The following is a 21,903-nucleotide window of genomic DNA, read 5'->3' on the forward strand; positions in this document are numbered from 1 at the left end:
TCCGTAAGCTCTGGGTCAAATGGTTAACTAGCAGTTCTGAAATGGCACATGAAATTTAGAAACTGATGGACAGGTAGGTGCAGAATAAGGAGATTCTCAAATGGGTCACAACGTGGGGAGAAATGTGGTTTTCCAAGGGAGAGATTAAAACAACCTGGTGTCACTAGGTCACTCCTGAAAAGGTATCTCCATTTAGTGTCCTCATGAAATGGCGGGATTCAAATGTGAATAAGAATCCGACTGTGTGCAAACCTGCATAGCCTAGCCTATGGTTTTCTTTGTCCTAACCCTCCACCTTGTGAATCTGCTGAGTCGGTCCTAGAGGGGAGGGAGACAAGCATGGTGGACTCCTGTGTTCAGCAGGTGGGGCGGTCCTCCCCACTCTGCAGCCACAGGTTGCACACTGGTGCTGGAGATGTATTTAAAAATGACCACTCTTTGTGGCCGGGGCCATAACTCAGTGGGTAAAGCATTTGCCTTACAAACATGAGGCCCTGCATTTGATCCCCAGAACCTGTGTAAACGGCTATGTATGGCAGCTTGCACGTGCCATCTTATCATTTGGGGAAATGAAGTCAGATGGGTCCCTGGGGCTCACTGGCTAGCCTGCCTACCAAGTTTATAATCTCTGGGTCCTAGTGAGTGAGGGTCTCTGTCTCAAGAAACAAGGAATGACAATGGAAAGTTGACCTCTGTCTCCCACACAAATGTGTACACAGATACACGTGCACTTGCAAACGCAGGAACACACACACACACACACACACACACACACACACACACACAGACACACACACAAAATAAACAACTAGACTTAAGTGTATATAGCATCAAAGTGTTTCTAAATTCATATCTTCTACCCATAGATTCACGCAAGTTCTCAGATCTCAGAGATGTCTCTTTGCACAGTGGGTGGTGGTTAGTGCAGAAACTCACGACTGGTCCAGGTGCAGAACATGAGTGTCAGCAGAGACATACATGGGACATCTGGGTCAATCAGCCACCCTCCAGGGTGCAGGGATCATCTTGGAAGAGAGACCAGATTGCAAAGAGGCGGAAGTCAGGAGGGCCATAGCTAACTAGGTTCTTCTGGACATGACAGGGTCACTACACTCATGAACCACAGCAGCTGTGTTTGCCCACACAAGACCAAGCCAGTAAACATACCAACATGGAGGGAAAAGGGGTCATGGTCCCTCACACCATAACAAAGGAGCCTTTCATAGTTGGTGGCTCCTGGGGAAGAGAGAGTCAGTTTTCTTTAAGGATGTGGTCCTGGACAGGTCAGCCAGGCTCCAGCAGATGGCCACATGCCCATGAGTAAGTACATATCACAAACTGGGGGTGAAAAACTGTTGAATTAAAAGAAAAAAAAAAGATGACAGGAAGTTGGGTGTAGGGAGGTGTATATGTTCTGGGGGGAGCTAAGAAAAGGAACTGGGGAGAGACTTTGATCAAAATATATTATGAAGTTCTCCGGGAATTAATAAACACCCTTTGGCTAGATGGATGGAAGACTATCTACAAGGATGTCAGACAAATTCATCACTTCTGCCAGGTGGAAGGCTTCGAGAGAGACTCATCTTCTGCCATGATGTGTCGAGCATCACATTGGAATGTAAAGGTGATCAGCCATCCCTCTAACCTGTTTCCCTGTGCCCCTTGCTGCTGATGACAGAGGAGGTCTTCAAAAGGAGACAGCCGGCACTCTCGGGAAGACACCAAACCCTACACGGCCCCATCCCTGCTTGGATAGTTAAGGAAGGGCATCAGTGGGGACAGCAGAGTACAGCGCCTTCCAACTGCGAAGAGACTAATGAGCTCTGTCCCTCCTGGTGGCATCTCTGTGGCTGTTCAGATGATTGGAAGTCTAGTTGGATGTTTGAGAGAGAGAGAATGAGCTGCTCAGCGGGCTGGTCCCCTCTTTTCTTCTCCCCAGGAACAAGGCTACTGTGCAGACAGGCTGGCTCTTTGAGCCCCAACTCCAAAGCACCCCACGGAGGGTACTGAGCACTCTCCTGAAAGCCCCACCCCTTCTGTTCCTCACAGGTGCATGGTTGGCATGTTAAGTGCCCCACTCCGGTCCCCAGCACCACGCTGCTCTTCTCACAGCAGGTCGTCCTTCTCGTGGGAAAAAAGATGTCCACATAGGCCTGCTTTGGGAGAATATTACAGCTTTATTCCACAGTCTCCTGCTGGTGAACATCTCTGGGGAGGAGCCAGGGCAAGCCTGAAAACTCTGAGCTGTTCTGACATGACTGAGTGTGGTCTGTGCCCAGCCTGGACTGGCTGGAGCTGGTCCCCCTTTGCTGCTACCAGGAGACACTGGTGAGCAAGGAGGTCCATACTGGAAATGAATACTTGAACCTATGAGCTCTGCGGGCTCTTGGAGGAGGTGAGGAGCTCCCATTGGCTGCCTTCCCACACACGGTTACTCTACTCTACTGCTTCCTAGATTGTCAAGATTCCCCCAGTCCCCAAATCCACGACCCACTGAGTGACTACAGGGGACATTCTGATTATACTGCTTTACTTTAGGGGCTTCAGCTCAGAGATCTGCCCCGGAGACCCCACTCCAACTGCATCTTTGAGATGATGTGGGCCGGAACAGCTGGTGTTTGGGTGGGATCTCTGGGATGTACCGAATTGCTCAGGGATAAGAGGCAACCTGAACGCTCATGATCAGAACCCACACATTTATATAGGAATGCTTTGGAAGGCACACTTCTTCCTGTTAGCTATGAGCTGGCTCAGAGGCACCCACAAGGGTGGGCAGTTTTTGTAAGGAGTCAGAGCCTGCAAGATCGCTCAGCCAGAAAAGACTCTTGTCACTGAACCTGGCACCTAGAGTTTGAAAATGTGAAAGGAGGGAGCCAGCACCTTCAAGCTGCCCCTGACCACCCCAACATGTTCCATGATATAGGCATGACACCTCCATACCAGAAAAATGGATATAGATGTAGTAAAATGTTTAAAAGAATGAAAACCATGTAGATGAAAGAGTAGAGAAGAAAATAATAAAAATGAGGGGGGATGGACGGAGGAGAGGGAGGGAGGAGAGAACTGGGGGAGTCGGAGGGAGGCAGGGAGACTGTATATCTGGTAATATATCTTTACGCTCTCATAGACCCCACTTCAGTAGGCCCAACTCTGACCTTTTCTATTGTCTATGTTGAAGTGTGTGTGTGTGTGTGTGTGTGTGTGTGTGTGTGTGTGTGTGTGTATGTGTGACTAAATTAGTGTGGGTGGGATTCTCCATGATTTCCAACCCCTGAGGGTCACACTGGCTGTTATTACTAATATCAGAGATAATTCTTCTGGGAAATCCATGATATCTAAAACAATAAACCCCAGGCATCCTTGAAGGCCACAGCTGGGGAGATAATGGGGGGCGGATAATAACGGGGCCTTGTGTGATTTACAAAGCACTCTGAGTGAGTCTGCCTGTGCTTAAGAGGAGACACTGGAGCTTATTGGGTCTGACTGAAGCTGGGAGGATTCTAATGAAGATAAAGGGTCTGAGGCATTAGAGGGAGAAGGTGTGTCTACCCAGAAGTTTCCAAGAGCCTGAACAGGTGGGTCGATGCTTCTCTAAGGATCCCAAATGACATCGAAGCACTGTGTGTTCCGGGTGACTGTTACCATCTGTGATGTGGAGAGTGGTACAGTGGCAGCTGGGGAGGCTGGGGGACGGGAGCATTGTGTCGTGCGCTGGTTGCAAAGAGCTGTTGATGGATGTGGAATAGAATTCGGAGTTTGCCATTTTTCCTTGTGTCCTCTGCATCTCTGAGAGTGGCTTAGGAGTCTTTCCCAAGAACAAAGGGATAGAAGCCCCATCCTTCTCTAGGCTCATCCCAGAACATCGAGGCTGCATCTCAGCAGCTCTGATTGGTTACTCTGTCTATCTCTGAGCCAATGGCTGGACCAGGAGGACCCAGTGCTGGCTGACCATCTGGACTCGCTCATGATTGTTGCAGGCTGCAGATGTGACCAGTGTGCCCTGAGCATCTTAATGCTGTGTCCTTTCTCTGCAATGCCTTTTGGTACCTAGTCTGTTTGGCAGACGGATTAATACTGATTTTCAGATTGGTGAGATGTCTCAGCAGGTAAAGATGCTTGTCCCCAAGCCTGACAACCTGAGTTCTGTCTTAGTAACTCAAATGGTGGAAAGCGAGAACTAACTCCTGCAAGTTGTCCTCTGACCTCCACACATATGCACACATTTCATACACATACACACATACATACATACATACATACATACATACACAAATGATAAATAAATGTAATACAAAATTTAAAATACCAATTGTCAACTTGATGGGATCTAGAGTTACCTAGAAGTCAAGCCTCTGGGCTTGTCCATGAAGGAGCTTCTAGACCGGGTTCATTACTGTGAGAAAACCCACTCTGGATGTGTGCATCACCATCCCATGGTACTGAGCACCAACATTCATCTCTCTACTTCCTGATTGTGCATGCAATGTGACCAGTTGTCACCCTGTCATCAAAGTTTTTCCACCATGACAGACTGTCCTTTCATGTTGTGATCTAAAATAAGTGCCCTGCCCCTCTTAATTTGCCAATTGTCCTTGGCCACTGTCACTAACACAACATCCTTTCTGTCTTAGTTTAAGCCCCTCCTCTGAGGACTGCTTTGTAACTTCATTAACTGTTTCTTGTTTGTTATTACAGATAGTCAGACTGAAGGATGCTCTGCCTAAGGATTCTTTGACTATATAATAGTGGGGAAGTGATTACACACACAATAGAAATATTACTTTGAATGTTAATTTCGATTTTTTTTTTCTGGGCTGGCAGTCTGTGACATGGTACTCTATTGATGCCATGTAGTTTCCTGTTCAGCTGTCACAGAGTATATAACTCATTTTTCCACAGGGCTCTGTTTAGTTGGCACATTTACTTTATAAGGTAGCCAATGTGTTCTGTGAAATATTGAACATGCTTTTATAAGATAGATAGCATTTGGGTTCCAAGGTTCTGCCCAACTGTGGATTGATGTGAATGCTCAGGTAGGCAGGAGCAGGGCATGTTGTTTAGATCAAGGATATTAAATATATTTTAACTCACGATGTTCTTGACTTAACGATGGTGAGACAGATAAAATGAAGCCACTTCCCCAAGGATTCTTAGCTAAGAGTAGTGTGTTGTTGAAGATTGTTAATCTGGTTAAGTCAATTGCCCTCACGCTAAGAACCCTTTTCATGCTTATATTTCCTTTAAGGAAGCCAAGACGTTGGAGGCTGTGCTAATTAGGCTCTTTGATTGACAGCTTCCAGGCCCCTTCTTGGTGTCCTGAATGGCTTGCTTTAGGAAAGGACTATCAGCTGAGAGGCCAGCCTTCAGGACAGCCAGGCTGCTTTGGACAGACGTTCTTGAGGAAGCTACATAGCAACCACAGCTGCTTGCTGCCAATGCACAAACCCGGCTCCAGGGGGCGCTGCCCCGGGCGCAACTGTGTAGTCAGCTTGAGCAAGAGCTTCCTGCTGTCACAAGCTTCTGTTAACCTCGGTAGCATTCCCAACCAGGCCAGAGGAGTACCAGAGGGCGCACTCTCTGTGATTAAGTAAGAAGGTTGGACTCCTTCATCTAGTCATTCGGAAGCCCCATTCCTGGGCTGTCCCCTGGTGTTGCAACATTAGGCTCAGTCAAAGGCTTTTCGTAAGTGGTGTTTTCTTGCCTGTTTTCAGTCTTTAGTAGGGCAAAAGGAGCTGGTCACACAAAGTGGAGATGGTGTATTAGAGAGGTAGTACGAGGGAAAAGGTGGTGATAACAGTGGCTGTAGCAGCAGCAGCAGCAGCAGCAGCAGCAGCAGCAGCAGCAGCAGCAACAACAACAACAAGAGAATGATTTCAGAGTTCCAGAGAACATCTGGGGTAGAAACGGTAGGAAGCAGAGGTGGTAGAGGCAACAAGGAATGGCCCAAGTAGAGAGAAGAGGAGAGGGGAGACAGCTAAGGCTGAAGGAAGGTAGGAAGGCTGTGGAGAGTCATAGAGGAGAAACAGTAGGTTCTGGTGGCCATGCAGATCCCAGAGAATTGGCAAGCCTCATAGGCCAGGGGTTTTGGACACACCGGATTCAAGAGCTCTCTCTGCAGGAGCTGAGCCTCCCAGCTATTCAGGAATTATAACGTGAGCAGGCAGTGCCTTTTGCTGCTACTGCTGTTGCTGCTGTTGCTGCTGCAAGCTAATGGTTCCACCAGCTGCCAACCGCTGGTGGTTAAAGTCTACAGTAAGAAGCCTCCAAACCGAGTCCTGATAGTTTGAGTCTCTGGCTTTTCCAGCCTAGAGAAACAGGTCTATCGCTCTTGGGGCTTGGAGATGTGAGTGTCTGGGTCTGCCCTGGGCACTCAAGAGCCCAGGACAGCCAGCCCCCAATCCTCCCTGAGCCACTCATGATTTCTGTCTGAGAACTATCCCAGCTGGCTGTTTGGAAGCAAGGGGTGGTCAGGAGGTAACTCCATCACCATTGGAGGGACAGCTGTGTGTCATTCACTCATTCACCTTACAAGTATTTGTGGATTATTCAGGTTGTGTCAGGTATCACTAGTGCTGGGACTATAACAATGAATGGAATAAAGCAGAACATTCTCCCTCATGGAGCGGATATTCTGATAAGGAAAGTCAATGAACATAGTTTTGTGTGTGTGTGTGTGCGCGCGTGCGTGTGTGTGCGTGCATGTGTGTGTGTGTGTGTGTATAACATTATATATAATGAAATATGTATGAATAACTAAACATGATATGTATCATATAGGTACACATTTCATTATGTACTGATACATGAATACAAATGTAAGTGGAGGGGTGGGGCAGGGGGAAGGCAGTGCTGGGTATCCATGACAACTTCACAAATGCTGGAAAGCAAAGGACTCTGTAGGAAGCTAAGTGGGGGCACAGGGCACACAGTTATCGAGGGGAGAGATAGATGTAGAGGTGGAAAGGGGGTTCTTGGCCTCACAAAACCCACAGAGACTCTGGGTGGCTGGAATGGTGGATGGCAAGGGTGCACGACAAGTCTGAGGCTGGTGTGAGGTGCACAGTCTGGGTACTGCTGAGCTGGAATGTGCTCAGTTGATGGGTGATGCTGTTGGGGTGTCACCGACCATCCTGGCTGCTGCACTGAAGTAGAGGTGGGGGAAGCACATGAGCATGGTTGAGTGTGGGGGTGAGAGGAGAGGGCCGCCCCTTGATCTAGAATCCACAGTATCCTGGCCCAGGATGAGACCCATCCTGGAGAAGAGCTGTTGAATGTGAATGCCTGTTAAGGGGTCCCCAGAAAGGTTTGTAGAAGATTGGATGCGAGAGACAGAAAGAGAGAAATCAAGATGAGCTGAGGCATTGGCCAGAGACACTGAAGGACTGGCTGGCTGTATGTTGTAAAGAAGATTCTGGAAGAAGTAGGTTAGAGTGGCATGTTATGTAAAGTGCCACACTACTGTGCCATTCTCCTGCAGATCTGCCTTCTCTCGGGTCTGGCTAAGTGTGCCTCCTGGCTTGGGTGGTCCTGGCCTCCTGAGAAGGAACTTGAACCAGGCACAGATTCTATTTGCATTTATTGATTGCCTCCTACGTTGCTAGAGATGGTTGTTCATTAGAGGTTCTCTTCAGAGAAGATAGGTTACAGTGACTCCTATCCAGAAGCCCCGGGGCCCTGTGTGATACTCTTTCTGAATTTGGTAAGAAGGAAGCCCCAGGAATGTCTAGAAACTTCCCTCACCATCCTTGTTCACTCCGAGGACATGGTGAGACATCTGTCACCACGGCTCTGACTGTGGACTGGGTCATGGCAGCTACAAAAATCCACTCCCTCCTGCTGTCTGGAACCTTGCTGAGAGATTCCTGGCACAGCCAGACTGGAGTCCTTGGCCTCGGGCTTCTCCCAGCGTGCCTCTGCCTTGAATCATTTTTGCTTGCAATTTAAAAAGAGAAAGAAGAGCTTGGGAGGAAGGATGGAGTCAGGGAACGGAACAGAGGGATGGGCAGAGTGTGTGGCGTCCCTCCCTCCTGTAGAACTGTGTGGGAGGGCCAGGGCATGGGAGGCAACTCCTCTCTCCAGTGGCTGATTTTGTAAATCAAAGTTGGTGGTAATCATAAACTTTATTCCTTTATCGATTTCACACAAGCCTGTAAATGCATCATAGAGCATGGCTGCATGTCCACCAGTCCAGGTCCTGATTCTCCTTCCCATTCTTTTACAGTCCAAGTGGGTGGAAAGAAACCTCTGTTGTCAGTCTGCGGGGCGGCACGTGGGGTGTGTGTCTACGGGGGCGTGTATGGTCACTGCATCCCACTGCTACCTCCCAGGGTCTTGGAAAAGATCAATGTCAGGCAACGAAGACACAGAAGAAAAGCCTCACAGCCCAGACATGAGCTAGAGCAGTGTTTTGCCCTATTTGGCTTTGGGCTGAGAGATACTCCCGATTTAAGTGGCAGGAAAACCAGAATGGGAGGAACCCTGCAGATCCAGCTGGGGATAAACACCCATACCCGTGTTAACTATGGGTTTCCGCAGCGGAGAGGAACTGTCCACTTGCCTTAACCACGTCTTCGTCGGCTGACCTGCACTCCACCGCGTCCGACAGACCTTGCACTGTGCCGTCTTCCTCCACCGAGATCACCTTCACGGGGACAGCCACTGTCTTCCCAGTGAGGATGGCTGTGTTCAGTATCTCAGCCTCCTGGAAGAACGAACACATTGTCTGTTACCCAATCCTCAAATGACAAGACCCTGGCATGTGCCCATGCCTCTTCCTGCTTCCCTGCAAATGGCTCTCAGCCTTTCACCTGAGCACAGGTAGCCAAGTGCTTGGTACCAGCCAGATGCCATGCGGCCATGTCTGTCAACACCTGTATTTTGTAGGGAGGATGCAATGGGGATGGTGACTGAGTAAATCCAGAACTAAGATACTGTGTCTGGCAAACATATATGAATCTTTTTTGTTTGTTTGTTTGTTTTGAGACAGGGTTTCTTTGTGTAGTTTTGGTGCCTGTCCTGGACCTCCCTCTGTAGACTAGGCTGGCCTTGAACTCACAGAGATCCACCTGGCTCTGCCTCCCAGATGCTGGAATTAAAGGCATGCGCCACCACTGGCTGGCACATATATGAATCTTACTCTGTACCCAGCACTCTCTTCAGAGCCTTGTAAGCATTGACCCAGCAACCTTGACATCACCAGAGGAGACAGGCAACACACCTGCTCCTTCGATAGCACAGAGAGGGTTTCTGATTTGCCCAAGGCCACAAGGCTAAGGAAGAAATGAAGGGGAGACTTCAGTTGGGAATTCCAGCTTTTCAATCCTTGCATTGGTGACATAAATCGCTCGAACCTTATATACAACGAATCCAACTTAGAGGAGCTTAGACTGGTGATGAGTGAACTTGCTCCTTCCTCTCTGTCCTCCTTTCACCTCCTTGCAATTGTCCAGGCTTCTCCTGGGCATGAGCCTCTGAATGCTATTACGGCTGAAACCACACCCCCACAGCCCCTCCCATGCTGCATGTGCACGTATAAAGCTAACTCCCTCACTACTGCAAACTCATGAAAAACACACATTTTTTTGCCACCAAACTCTTCTTTGAGGGATCAGGCCAGAGATTTGGCTTTAGCTCACCACGCGGTCTAGTTGCAGGGTGCGGTGTAATTGGGTTGGAACTGGGCTGAAAACCAGACTGGCTGTCCTTCATAGTGTTGGAAGGTGCTGTGCAGGCCACATGGCTTCAGGGGTTGACCTGACAGGGGTAGAGATGGCATGACGGAAAGATACACAGACACAGAGTAAAGCTGGGATCATGTGGACTGGGCTCGATGATGGACAAGCTGCAGCACCCTGTTTATTATATATGCAATATACATGTTTATATAATGGTGAACAGGGAGGTGGGGTTGTTACATCTGAGCAAGGAGGCACGTTTAGCTAATCTCGGTAGGATAAATCTCTGTAGGGGAGCAGTCTTAAGGACATAAATATTGGGGGGAAGCTATGGCGGACCTTTCTGCACACACTATCAACATCTGAACACGGACCAGAAGGATTTACAATTCCCTTGAGCCTCATCCTTGGAAAGCTGTGTCATTTTTTCCTTGAGTCCAAGGCTCTGAGGTCCTTGACATGGCCCTTTGTAAATCAACAACACACATTGACTCAGGACTTCACTCACTCCCTACACAGGACACGCCATTCTCCCATTCTGCACATCCATAGCCTCCGCACCCTAGCTCCTGGCATGTCTGTGTCGCTGCAGCTGATCCTTCTCTGACAGTGTCCCCATGGGTCCTTTCAGCAACAAGCCCCATTGCTGGCTTTCTTTAAAGTCAGAGCTGGCCTGGCCCTTCTTGAGAGAATAACAGAGGATGGTTAGATACGGGCAGGATCAGCCGGGTGTCACGTGACTCAGCCGCCATTATACTTTGACTTGCAGCCACTGAATCAGGGTGACCCTGCTTTAAACTCAAGCTCTGGAGAGCTGAGGCACCTTCCATGGGGACAAATCTTGTAACTAGTCTTGTGAATTTGATTTTCATGCCGAATCTGAACTGCCTGTGAGTAGCTTACCAGAAGACAGAGTAGCAGTTGTCCCCAAGTGACATCTCACCTCCCTGATGGCAAAACCTGCTTCTAATGTGCTACACGTCTTCCCTCCCTTGCAAGGCTCACAGCATGTCGGCTCCTTTGGCTGAGATGTGATCTCTGCTGTATGCTATTTTCATCCAAGGCTCCACTTTGGAACGTTCCTGAACTCAATGCACAGGCCTCCCCAAACCCCATTGGACACACTTTAATTTTTCAAATGTACATTTATTTATTTGCATATACATGCATGCGTGCAGGTGTGTGTATGTGAATATGTGTGGAGGGGGCACGTGTGCTATGGCGTGCATGTGAAGGTCAGGGGACGACTTCTGAGAAGCTGTTCTCTCCTTCTACTATGTGGAGCACAGGATTCAAACTCAAATTATCAGACTCAGCCATAAGCCCTGTGTGCAGAGCCATCTTGCCAGATCTACCCTACAGATATCTCTCTTGGGTTCAAGTGCTTTATTTTCAATTGTGAGAAATGATAGCTGTCTGCATTTTGCTGGAGAATGACCAGGCTGCTCTCTACCTTGGTTAGGGAGGCTTCTCTCTGCAGTGGGCGCAGAGATATATAAACTCAGAGTGCTGAGAGTGACAGACTCTGAATGCTTAGCCCTAAATGGGACAGCAATATCAACCCCATAAGGCTCAGGGGATATTGAAAAGAGAGAAAGAAGGAATGTAAGAGCCAGAGGATGGAGAGAAGAGCTGTGAAATCCTGTCCTCTGGACAAGACACGGCTGATGAACACATCGACTCCCAGAAGCTAGGGTAGCTTGCACAAGACCTGTACAAAAATCAAGCCAGTTGACATTCCAGTTTAAATGGGAGAGGGAACCATGAGGTCCCCACTCCTAGCTGAGGAATTATTGGTTCTTGATGACTTCTGGAGGAGAGAGAGTTATTTTTCTTCGGGAGTATGGTCACTGGTAAAGTGCCCCATACTCATGAACATGTAGACAGCCTTCATTGAACACAGAGGGTCATTTTTTTAAAGGCCGGTGGGGACATACCAGAGGAGGAAAGGAACTGGGGTGGGGTGGATATGTTCAAGATAAATTTTATACATGTATGAAATTATCAAAGTGTTTACTGTGGCAAATCCACAAGGTTGAAGAATCAGGTTCCAGAGGACCACTCCCAAGATCACCTGAGTCATTCACTGCTTAGAGAGGACCCTCCTGCTGACCTCGGCAGGCAAGAGGAGGAGTGGCCAGGTTTTTCCTGTCCTGTTGCAGTCTGATTTGGAAATGACTTGTTACCGCCATATAGCCTGGTCTATTCTGAGTGATAGAATACCTAACCTCAGAATTTGCTCTATGCAGTGGTTGATGGCCTGCTGCCCTGGCTTCTTGGGTAGACCCAGCCTAAGTCATTTTGGTGGCCTGGTGTTCTCTGCTCTTGCTAAATGTGGGTGATTTCTTAAAACTTTTCATTTCCCATCAACGATCAATAACCCAGCCAACCGGCAGCCTCGAACCAGACCAATGACTCTTTGCAATGAACACTTGCAAGTAAAGATGTATAGATAAGAGGGTCTACTCACTAAGTCACACTACAGTTTCCATAACTAGATTCATATTTTTCCATTTTTTGTCTTAAATTTTATTTTATCTTTTTGAGGCAGGGGAGGTTGCAAGGGCAGAGGGTGGATACGAAGGGGCGGGGAAATGAATGGGTTGGAGATGCATGATATGAAAGACACAAAGAATAAATAAAAGAGGAGGAAAAATAACCTTACAAGCAGAGCGATCACTCACCACCCTGTCCTTGCCTTTTGTTTGTTTTCTGAAGCTCTCACCATCCTGGACTCGTACACCCCTGCTAAACACTGTCAGGGCGTTGAGTTGGGAGGTTTTCACGGATGCCACATTAAACACGGAGAGTTATTAGATGACCACGGAGATAGTAGATCTAATTAGCAATAAGACTGCGGGGCCATAAATAAGCCCCATGCCTCTTCCCACCAGCGGGAAACATCACTCAGTCTGATGCCTGTGACACATACAGATTTACAAACCGCTCTCTGTTTCATCAAGTGCATGGGTGCCTGGGTTTAGTGGCAGGAGCATAGCGTAGAGAATTCTGCATTTTAGCAGTCACTCTGAAATAAGGCCATTCCTCCACTGCACAGGGAGCAATAGGAGTTTGACCAACAGAGCAGCCTGCTCATCAGCCTCCAACTCAGGCTGGCTTCTCTGTGTCAACAAGACACACCTGGCTATACTCTTTTTTTCCTTCTTCCTAATGTGAATGTAACTGTTTTATCAAAGTCGCACATGTTCACTGTTAAAAATATCACACTTGCTCGATAGTCCATGAAAAGATATTTCACAAGCATCCCGTTTCCTATGCCCACTTCTGCCTCTTCAATCCCAACTTGCCTGCCCAGACTGTGAACATTCTATGGGTTGAAATAATGTGCTGTATAACCTGGTCTCCATGGAGCCACTTTAGATCTAATCTACTGTTCTAGTTTCATTGCTGCTGCTGTAATAAATGCTCTGTGGAAAGAAACCTAGGGCTGGAAGGGTTTATTTGAGCTCATAGTTTCTGGTTTTAGTCCATCATGGAGGCAGGATCTTAAGACGGAGGGTTAATTACATGAGACCCACAGTCAAGGGTAGGGAGAGAATGCACATACGCACGTTTAGTGCTCAGCTCACTTTTTCTACTCATACACAACCCAAGACTCAAACCTAGGGGATAGTACTGCCCATAGTGGGCTGAGTCTTCTCATTCAATTCAATTAAGAAAAGTCAGTCCTTCACAGACGTGCACACAGACCAACCTCATCAAGGTAGTCCCTTATTCAGCCTTTCGAGGTGAGATTCTAGGTTGTGTCAAATTGATATTTGGAATTCATCATCACATAAATACCAACTGATGGTGTGATAGAGGAGATGCTGTTTCTACTGCACTTGGTTCTCTCTTTTTTAGTCACCTTACAGGTTCTTAGCTGGGTCTCTTTACTGGCTACACCTGTTATTTCAAGGAAACTGTTCCAATCAGGTACTGGGGATACCTGAGAACTGAAGCTACAAACTGCAGTTTGGAGATGGTTATGCTCTGGAGATCTGATGTGCAGCGGGGACTGTGGTTGGTGAGAACATTCTAGATACTTGAAATTTGTCAAGGGAGTCAGGCTTAATGTCCTAACACCAGTAACAACATCAAACAAACTATGTGTGCTGATGGCTCTATCATCTACTCTGATGATGGCAACCATTTCAGAATGTAACCAAAACACCATCCTACACACTTCAGAGCATCTTGTTGTCAATGAAAACTCAATGAAGCTAGGAAGAAATGTGATAATGTATTGACCTCCGAATAGTTGTTTGGTATTGCCATAGAGAGCTTGAGTCTGACATCCATCCATCCTTCAATGATACCTGGCTTCAGGGACAGATGGATGAAGTCTAGCAAACTGTGACATCTGAGGGGAGGCCATACAAGGCAATGCAGGTCCCGCCTGACTTTTTCTTTTGGGTACTTGCTTTTGGGACTTAGCTGCCATGCCAAGGGGAATCCTGAGTCACAAACAGAGGGATCTGGTTGGCAGGCTCAGTGGAAGCCCAATAGTAACCTACCAGATATGGGACTAATGAGCTCTCTGTAAGGATCTCAAAGTACCACCTCATTGTACCAGACAAGGGACCCTGGTCAGGAGCCACCTAGCCAGAACTAGGGAAGAAATGAAAATGGATGACTGGAGTTTTATGTGAGCATGTATAATGGTTCTCAAGGCTCTGCCCACCTTGAGAGATGAGAGTGCTTGGCCATCCCTCAGCCTGTCACCTGCTGATGCCCCAGCTTGCAGGGGCCAAATTTCCTGCTCCTGCTTCCTCTGTGACTCTTGGCAAATGAGTGGTAGCTTTGTGCCTCCGTTTCCTCATCTGTAGAACAAAGCTCACAAATGCTCCCAGTCACCGGGTTGAATTGAGGGCTGTGTATGTGAAGGTCCCTAGGATATAACATTGGTGATGGCCCAAAGTGTGCTGGTCTTTATTGCTTTCACCTACTCTACCTGACATCTAGACTTTCAGCCAGGTCTCTGAGAGCTAGTATGGAGGAAGGAATCCCAGCTTGGGGGGTTTATGAACAAAGTGCTAGCCAAATGACCTTGGCTGAGGTACTGTGAGCTCTTGGGAGCTAAGTTTCCTCGTTCTGAAAGTCAAGGACAGTCCAGCAGAGTCTGTTCATGTGTCAGTGTGCAGCCTCCGGGTTCCATTTCCTGTATTATATAGCCCCTGCTTTGCCCTTTCCTGAATGTCTGACTTTGTAAGTCTCTGAATCTCTCTGCACCTTGCTCTCATCAGCCTGGGCATCAGGTTTCCAGACTGCATCCATTGGAACGGGGTGAGTTAATGAGCTCAGCTCTTAAGAGTGATTGATGTTATTAAGTTTTCAATAAGGTTGGTTATTATTAACTGTATCATAATGTATGCAATGACTTATATGGATCCAGTATGTTCTTGGCAAAAGGAAAAGGCTAGAGAGATGAGGGAAGGAAGGAGAAAGAAGAGGAGGAAGAAGAAGAAAGGAGCCACGAAAGAGATATAATCTATTGCAACATTCAGGAGGGCTCATGCTCCATGGGAACTTAGGCCAGGATGGGGATGGGACCTCCCTGTCCCCTTGGTGGCTCTCAGCATCCGTGGACACTGCTCAGGTAGATGTCAACTTTAGGATTAAAAACAAGCATTTCTTACTCACAGCTCCCATCCCCCCAAGCCATGGACTTGGTACTCAACCTGGGACAGATAATATCTCATCAGAGATGAGCAGCTGGAGGCTTCAGGCCCTGCAGGCTGCATTGCATGAGTGGCCTGGGATTTGTGAGTGTCCTCTCAGCTGTGTGCTACTGTGGCATCATGTGCTCAAGTTGGGAGATGGAATCTAGGCTCCCCAGCCGTGCATGGTAAGTGCTGCTTCAGCATCTCGAGCATTAGTGGTCCCCAGTAAAGAAGGGTGAATGGCACACAAAGACATCACCTCCTGGCCTCTTTCATGCCCATCAAATCCACATTAGGCTTTTCTCAGGAGCATGCAGATGGGTATCTTCCTCAGCGGCTTCCACTCCTGGCCTCTCCCAGCCTGAGCATCTCAAAGGACTAGAACATTATTATTTTTTTTGTCAGAGCTGAGGACTGAACCCAGGGCCTTGCGCTTGTTCGGCAAGCGCTCTAACACTGAGCTAAATCTCCAACCCCTGACTAGAACATTCTTACAAAGTTTGCCTTTGACAGTGGCTGAGCTGGGATCCAACTCAGGCTCTACCTGGGGGATGGAGGTGATCACGTCACTTGGTAAGGAGACTCTCACACCCGATTCCAAGGGGACAGGTTTTTGTTTTTGCTTTTCTGAGACAGGGTTTTTCTGTGTAGTCCTGGCTGTCCTGGATCTCACGTTGTAGACCAGGCTGGCCTCGAACTCATAGAGATCCACCTGCTTCTGCCTCTCAAGTGCTGGGATTAAAGGTGTGCACCACTACCACCTGGCTTCAAGGGGACAGTTTCAGCTCCAGCCAATTGTGACATTTTAGATATGAGGACAGTTTTGCTCATGTCTGGATTTCTGCAGAGGAGCTGAGAGTTAATTTTTTTTTAATGCGGAAACCCTGACTTTGCTGTTTGGCCCACCTCCTGTGAAAACTAGAATAAAACAGATGCACAGTGACCTGCAGGTGCCATTGTGAGGCTCTCCCAGGTAGACTGTGCTCATGTCTGACAAGGACAGAGGTGCTAGGAACCCTTACCTAGCTGCCCAGCCTCAGCAGAGGGAAGCAGACATTTCCCCCCAGGACCCTCTGGGTCCCTCAGCACCCTCGGCTCTCAGGGACTCAGGCTCCTCTTATCCTGGTCTGCCTGACCGCTCCCCCAGCATCGCTACGGCAAATCTTGGTTTTGCATAACTACGTTCAAATCTTAGCATCTAGTTTTGGAGTTAAGCAGTGGAGTGACAGCTGTTTAATTAGCTCCTTAAGCTGATTAGATAGTACTACCAAAATCCCTTCAGAAGGAATTTCTGACTTAGGGGAGAACCTGGAGGCACTAGGTTACTGCCGTGGGGTGGGCTGAGCTTAGAAAGCTGTTAAACGGCCAGCTTGTGCATTTCTGCGGTCCTCAAGGGTGCGGTCAAGCATGTGTTTTTATTTATTGTATTAGCTGCTACAAGAGATGCAAAAATGAGGATAATAAAAACAACCTCAGCTCTGCCAAGAAAGCATATTCTGAATAAAGCTATGGCACCAAGATGGGTTTTCCCCCGCGACCCCCTGGCTGGTTAGTATGTTGTCTGAACATGTGCGCTTGCTTGTATCGGTCAAGCCTCCTCCCCGCACAGTGGGCATGCGCCTTCCTTTCCATGAGTAAGACAAAATCAAGTTAATGAGCTTAAGGATTTAAGTCATTTTCATTCTCAAGATTACAATTGTACAGAGGAATCAGCAGGGAACGGGGGAAGCCCAATATTCCTCTACCTGTATATGTGAGGCTGAGGTGGGCTATGGTGACCCAGGGCACTCCATGAGGAATAGATTCCTTCCTTTTTAAGTTTTAGTAGGCACCATGGAGTGCATGGCCCCCAAACTTGGTGGGAGGGATGAATAGGATGTCAAAAAGGAACATGGCAGTCAGGTACATTGGTGCCAGCTTGTCATCCCAGCATTTGGGAGGTAGAGGCAGGAGGATCAGAAGTTCAGGGCTATCTTTGGCTACAGAGGGATTCAAGGTCAGCCTGGGTTATATGAGGTCCTGTCTTACAAACAAAACAGCATTTAAAACAGCACAAAACCCAACCCAGTCAAACAACTGAATGAAAACAACAATGACAATATCTCCCTGGAGGTTCTGGGGGTGGAGGGTAGACATAAATTTGACTTTTGAATTGTGCTTTGCCAAGGTATTTTTCTCATACTTTGAGGATATACTGTATCCCTGCACTTGGGGCCAGCTGATTTCAGCTCCATACTGATGATATGGGGATAGTTAGCTGGATGTCAAATGCATATTGCATACAGTTCACTCATTTAAAATGAACAGTTTATTGGCTTTTAACCTATGCACAGATCTGGGCAACACTGCTGCAATTTTAAAATAATTTTTATCATATCCAAAAGAAACAATGTATCTTTTGGCTATTGTCACACATCCCCACCTCCAGCCTCAACTGGTCACCTAATCCTGCCCATGGATTTCTCCTTTATGACTGTGTCCTATGAACTGAATCACACTGTGGTCTTGTGTGTCTGGCTGGGTCCATGTAGCATGATACCTTTGCATCCCTGCTGTGACAATGTGGGTATTTCTTGCCCATCTTGACTCTGTTGTGTTTTGGAATGTAGAAGAGAATTCTAGACTTCTGATGAACAAACCAGTTGTTTTCCCCCAATGCTGGCAAGCTCAGTTTATAAATAATGTATATTCTGTTTAGTGGATGTAGCCCATAAGCATGATTCCTTAACCCTTCAGACTGAATTTCTTTTCAATGGACTGCTGTCCTGATTTGCTTTTTGTTGCTGTGATACAACATCATGACCAAAAGCAATTTGGAGAGGAAAGGTTTTGTTTCAGTTTCTAGTGTGCAGTCCATCATGAAGGAGTCAGGGCAGGAACTCAAGCAGGGTAGGAACTTGGAGGCAGGAGCTGATGCAGAGGCCATGGAGGGGTGCTGCTTATTAGCTTGCTCCCCATGGCTTGTTCAGCCTGATTTCATATACAACCCAAGACCACCTGCCCAGGGCTTGCACTGCCCACAGTGGGCTGGACCCTCCCATATCATCATCAATCAAGAAAATACCCTACAGACTTGTCCACAGGTCAACTTGATGAGTAAGAGACAATTCCTCAACTGAGGCTCCCCCTGACCACACGACTGTAGCTTGTATTAAGTTTACAAAACATAGCCAGCAAAAACATATACTTAAAATCTGAGAAATGGAGTCGGGCGGTGGTGGCGCATGCCTTTAATCCCAGCACTCGGGAGGCAGAGCCAGGTGGATCTCTGTGAGTTTGAGGCCAGCCTGGGCTACCAAGTGAGTCCCAGGAAAGGCTCAAAGCTATACAGAGAAACCCTGTCTCGAAAAACAAAAAACAAAAAAAAAAAAAAAATCTGAGAAATGGGCAAAAATAGAAACTTCCATGCAGACATGCTGGGATTCAGGAATCCAGGCTTTGGTTCAGGTGGGGAAGCTCTCCATGAGCCTCATGGTTCTTTGCATGGGAGATTCAAGGTTATCTAGGATGTTTTGAGTCTGGGATCCTGGTTTAGAAGCTTCTAGAATAGTACCATGTAAGTAGTGCACCAGGAGGCAAACCATACCCCAAACCAACAGCTAAGGCTGAAGTCTATAAGAAACACAAAGGATAGGAGAATAAGAACTCAGTTTCCTTCATCTCTATCCCTTTTAAACAGTTTTGACGTACGTGTGTGTGTGTGTGTGTGTGTGTGTGTGTGTGTGTGTGTGTGTGTACTCATGCACATGTGAGTGTAGTGCTCTTGGAGGCCAGAAGGGGGCGTCGGACCTCCTGAAGCTGGAGTTACAGGGGTCTGTGAGCTGCCATGTGGGTGCTGAGAACAGAACTCTGGCCCTCTGTAAGAGCAACAAGCACGCTTACCTGCCAAACCGTCTCTCTGGCCCAATCTTGTTTTTAAGTAAGTTCTGCCCTTTGTATCTGAAACACTAAGTGCAGTGGTTCCTAAGGAAACTGACAACGTGACTAATGGCTGTTAAGCATGCTGATACAGATCGTGGGCCGACAGCTGTGGATGTTGACAATGGTTCTTAAAGGAAGTCTCTACTTCACTCGCAAACAGCAGCGCCACAAAACATGGCATGAGTACTTAATCTGTGTTGATAGGTCCTTCCTGATGTCGTGAAGCCTTACTCTTTGAAGCCAGGGGGAAGCTCTGCCTGCAGCCTTTAACCAAGCAGCGCTCTCATCCACTTTTCAATTGCTACAGAAAAAGGCATGTCAAATTGTCAAAGGCGACAGAATTTTCCGTACGCCCGGAGAAGCGTATCAGTTTTACGGTTCATGAGACTAAGGAATTAATTCAATTGGTTTGGGAAGGGCAGACAGAATTAATAAACATCAAAGGGTCGCTCCGAGGCTGTGCTTTTGCAAAAGCGGGGCCGTTTTGAAAGTGGGCCTTGCTGAGAGCTGCAGCCTTTTATGGGACCTGCCAGCCCCAAGGATTTCAGCATGCCTGCCCCACGTTGGGGCCCGAACCACGGCCTGATCATCTATGCTAATGAGGGTGCCGAGGCGTGGCTAATCCCCAACAGTGCCAAGTGCAAAAGTCATCTTCAGTTTGGCCCCCGAAGACATTATGTTCTTTATTTCCTCCTCTTCAGCAGACAACTTCTTAATTATGTTTTTCTTAGGCTAATGTAAAAATGAATTTGCATGTCTGCAGCCCACACTAATTGAGGGAGGGTGAATGCCACGAAGCTTACTCCGGCAGACGCAGCTAAATCAATTCAGGGCTGAGTCAGCCACGTGGCACCCTGGGACACTGACCAAGGGAATGTGCTTGTCAGTCATCTTGCCCTTCCTTGGCCTGGGATGACTGTGGAGGGAGAAGTCAACTTTCTTTGCAACTTCCTGAGCCTGAACTACCACTGTCCTCACACCGGAGAAAGCAGAAGTCAGATGAAGGTCACAGGCTTTGAAGAAAAGGAAAAGAACCCTTAAACCCCTCTTCCTAATCAAGGTTTTGAGGCGGGCAATCTACAGCAGTTTAAGACTATTCCCCATAGGTTCATGTATTCCAACACTTGGCCACCAGAAGGTGGTGCTGTTTGGGGGAAGTTATGGAACCTTTAAGAGGCGGAGCCTGACTAGAGGAAATACATCACTAGGGGGTGGGCTTTGAGGGTTTATGGCCTCACCCCCTTCTAATTTGCTCTTCCTGATTCCTGTTTGTGGTGAAGATGTGAGCTTTCAGCTTCTGGTTGCAGCTGCCAGCTGCCAGGTCTCCTTCACTGTCATGGACTCCCCCTCTGGTACCATACGCTCAAACAAACTCGTTCATGTATAAGCTGCCTTGGCCATGGGGTTTTTTTTATCACAGCAGCAAAAAAAGTAACAAATACAAAACACAGACAAAGCTCAGCAACACAAGACTGCGCTCCATTTGAGCTATGCTTACAGCCCTTTCCTATGAATGGATGTGTCAACCTGGGACTCCCCCACCAGCATCACATTCCATGCGCATCCCACTCTAAGCCATGCAGCAAGTGACTCTACCCTTCAGGAACTCACAGTTTAGACTCAAACACATCTGGGAATTAGACACAGTGGGCTGATCCAGCCTGACCCAATTTTGGATGCTCGCACAGCAAGGTAAAGTATACACTACACTCTGTGTAAAGTTTTAGAGAAAGCCCTCTATTTACAGTATTATGCCTATGGATGATGGTATATGCCTATAATTACAAACAGATGCATCATGGGAAGGGTCATATTCAGTTAATGGAGGTTTATGTAACCCAAGCCTGCCAATCAAAATCAAAATCACATATACCCCATCACAAGCAACTGACGCCTTCTCTTGGTCCCATAAAAAGAAGCTGGAAGCTGTACCAGGGACTCTTGAGTAATCTGGCTCTTTAACAATGGTTTCAATCAGTACTATCACTTTCCTTGTGAATAAAGTTCCTTACCAGTTTGCTCTCTGTATGAGCTGCTTCAGTTCTTTGGATGAGATGCTAAGAAGGTGGAACATCCAGTTCAGACACAGATCCCTGGTAGCGGTGGTGGAAGCTGGTCTTGCTCTAATTACAGACATGCCTGCCATGGCAAGGCAGCCAAGCTTCCCAATTGTGTGTGGGCTGGGTAGGTGACCTTGCTGTGGGAGACAAGAGCTGGGAGGACCATCTCAGCCAACCTAGTGACAGTGATGTTCTGGCTGGTTCCAGGCTTGGGACTCTCCTTAGATATCTCCTGTGAACTCCAGTGTTACATTCCACATCCTCAAATGCATCACAGCTTGGGTGTGTCATACTTTCTGGGTTCAAAGGCTTCTCCTGAAGCCATCTCTCTGTCAGCATGCCAGATGAAGAAAGTGGTACCCACAGTTCCTTGACGGAGAAAGCCCCAGACCTCAGAGTCGTCATCTCTCTTTTCTTCCTTATGCCGGTCTCCCACCTATCAGAGTGCCTGATGCCCCTATTGCCAACATGCACCACAGATGCAGCCACATCCCTGCAATCCATCCTAAGTACCAGGCCGCCACAAGAGGTGCAGCCACGTCACAGAAAAGCATTTGGAAAGCCCAGGTCTGGTTGACTTGTACC

The 21,903-nt window shown here is 47.7% G+C and overlaps 1 protein-coding gene across 1 annotated transcript in view; it reads right to left on the reverse strand.

The window, feature by feature from the left end:
* The window catches only part of Tmem132d (transmembrane protein 132D), a 636,462-nt gene that overhangs the window by 72,981 nt on the left and 541,578 nt on the right, over nucleotides 1-21,903 (reverse strand). Inside the window, exon 5 of the mRNA XM_042268019.2 lies at nucleotides 8,558-8,701. Coding sequence (XP_042123953.1) covers nucleotides 8,558-8,701 — 144 coding nt within the window. The remainder of the gene's footprint in view (nucleotides 1-8,557; nucleotides 8,702-21,903) is intronic.

The sequence above is a fragment of the Peromyscus maniculatus genome, chromosome 23 (genome assembly GCF_049852395.1).
Source record: "Peromyscus maniculatus bairdii isolate BWxNUB_F1_BW_parent chromosome 23, HU_Pman_BW_mat_3.1, whole genome shotgun sequence".
NCBI lineage: Eukaryota > Metazoa > Chordata > Mammalia > Rodentia > Cricetidae > Peromyscus > Peromyscus maniculatus.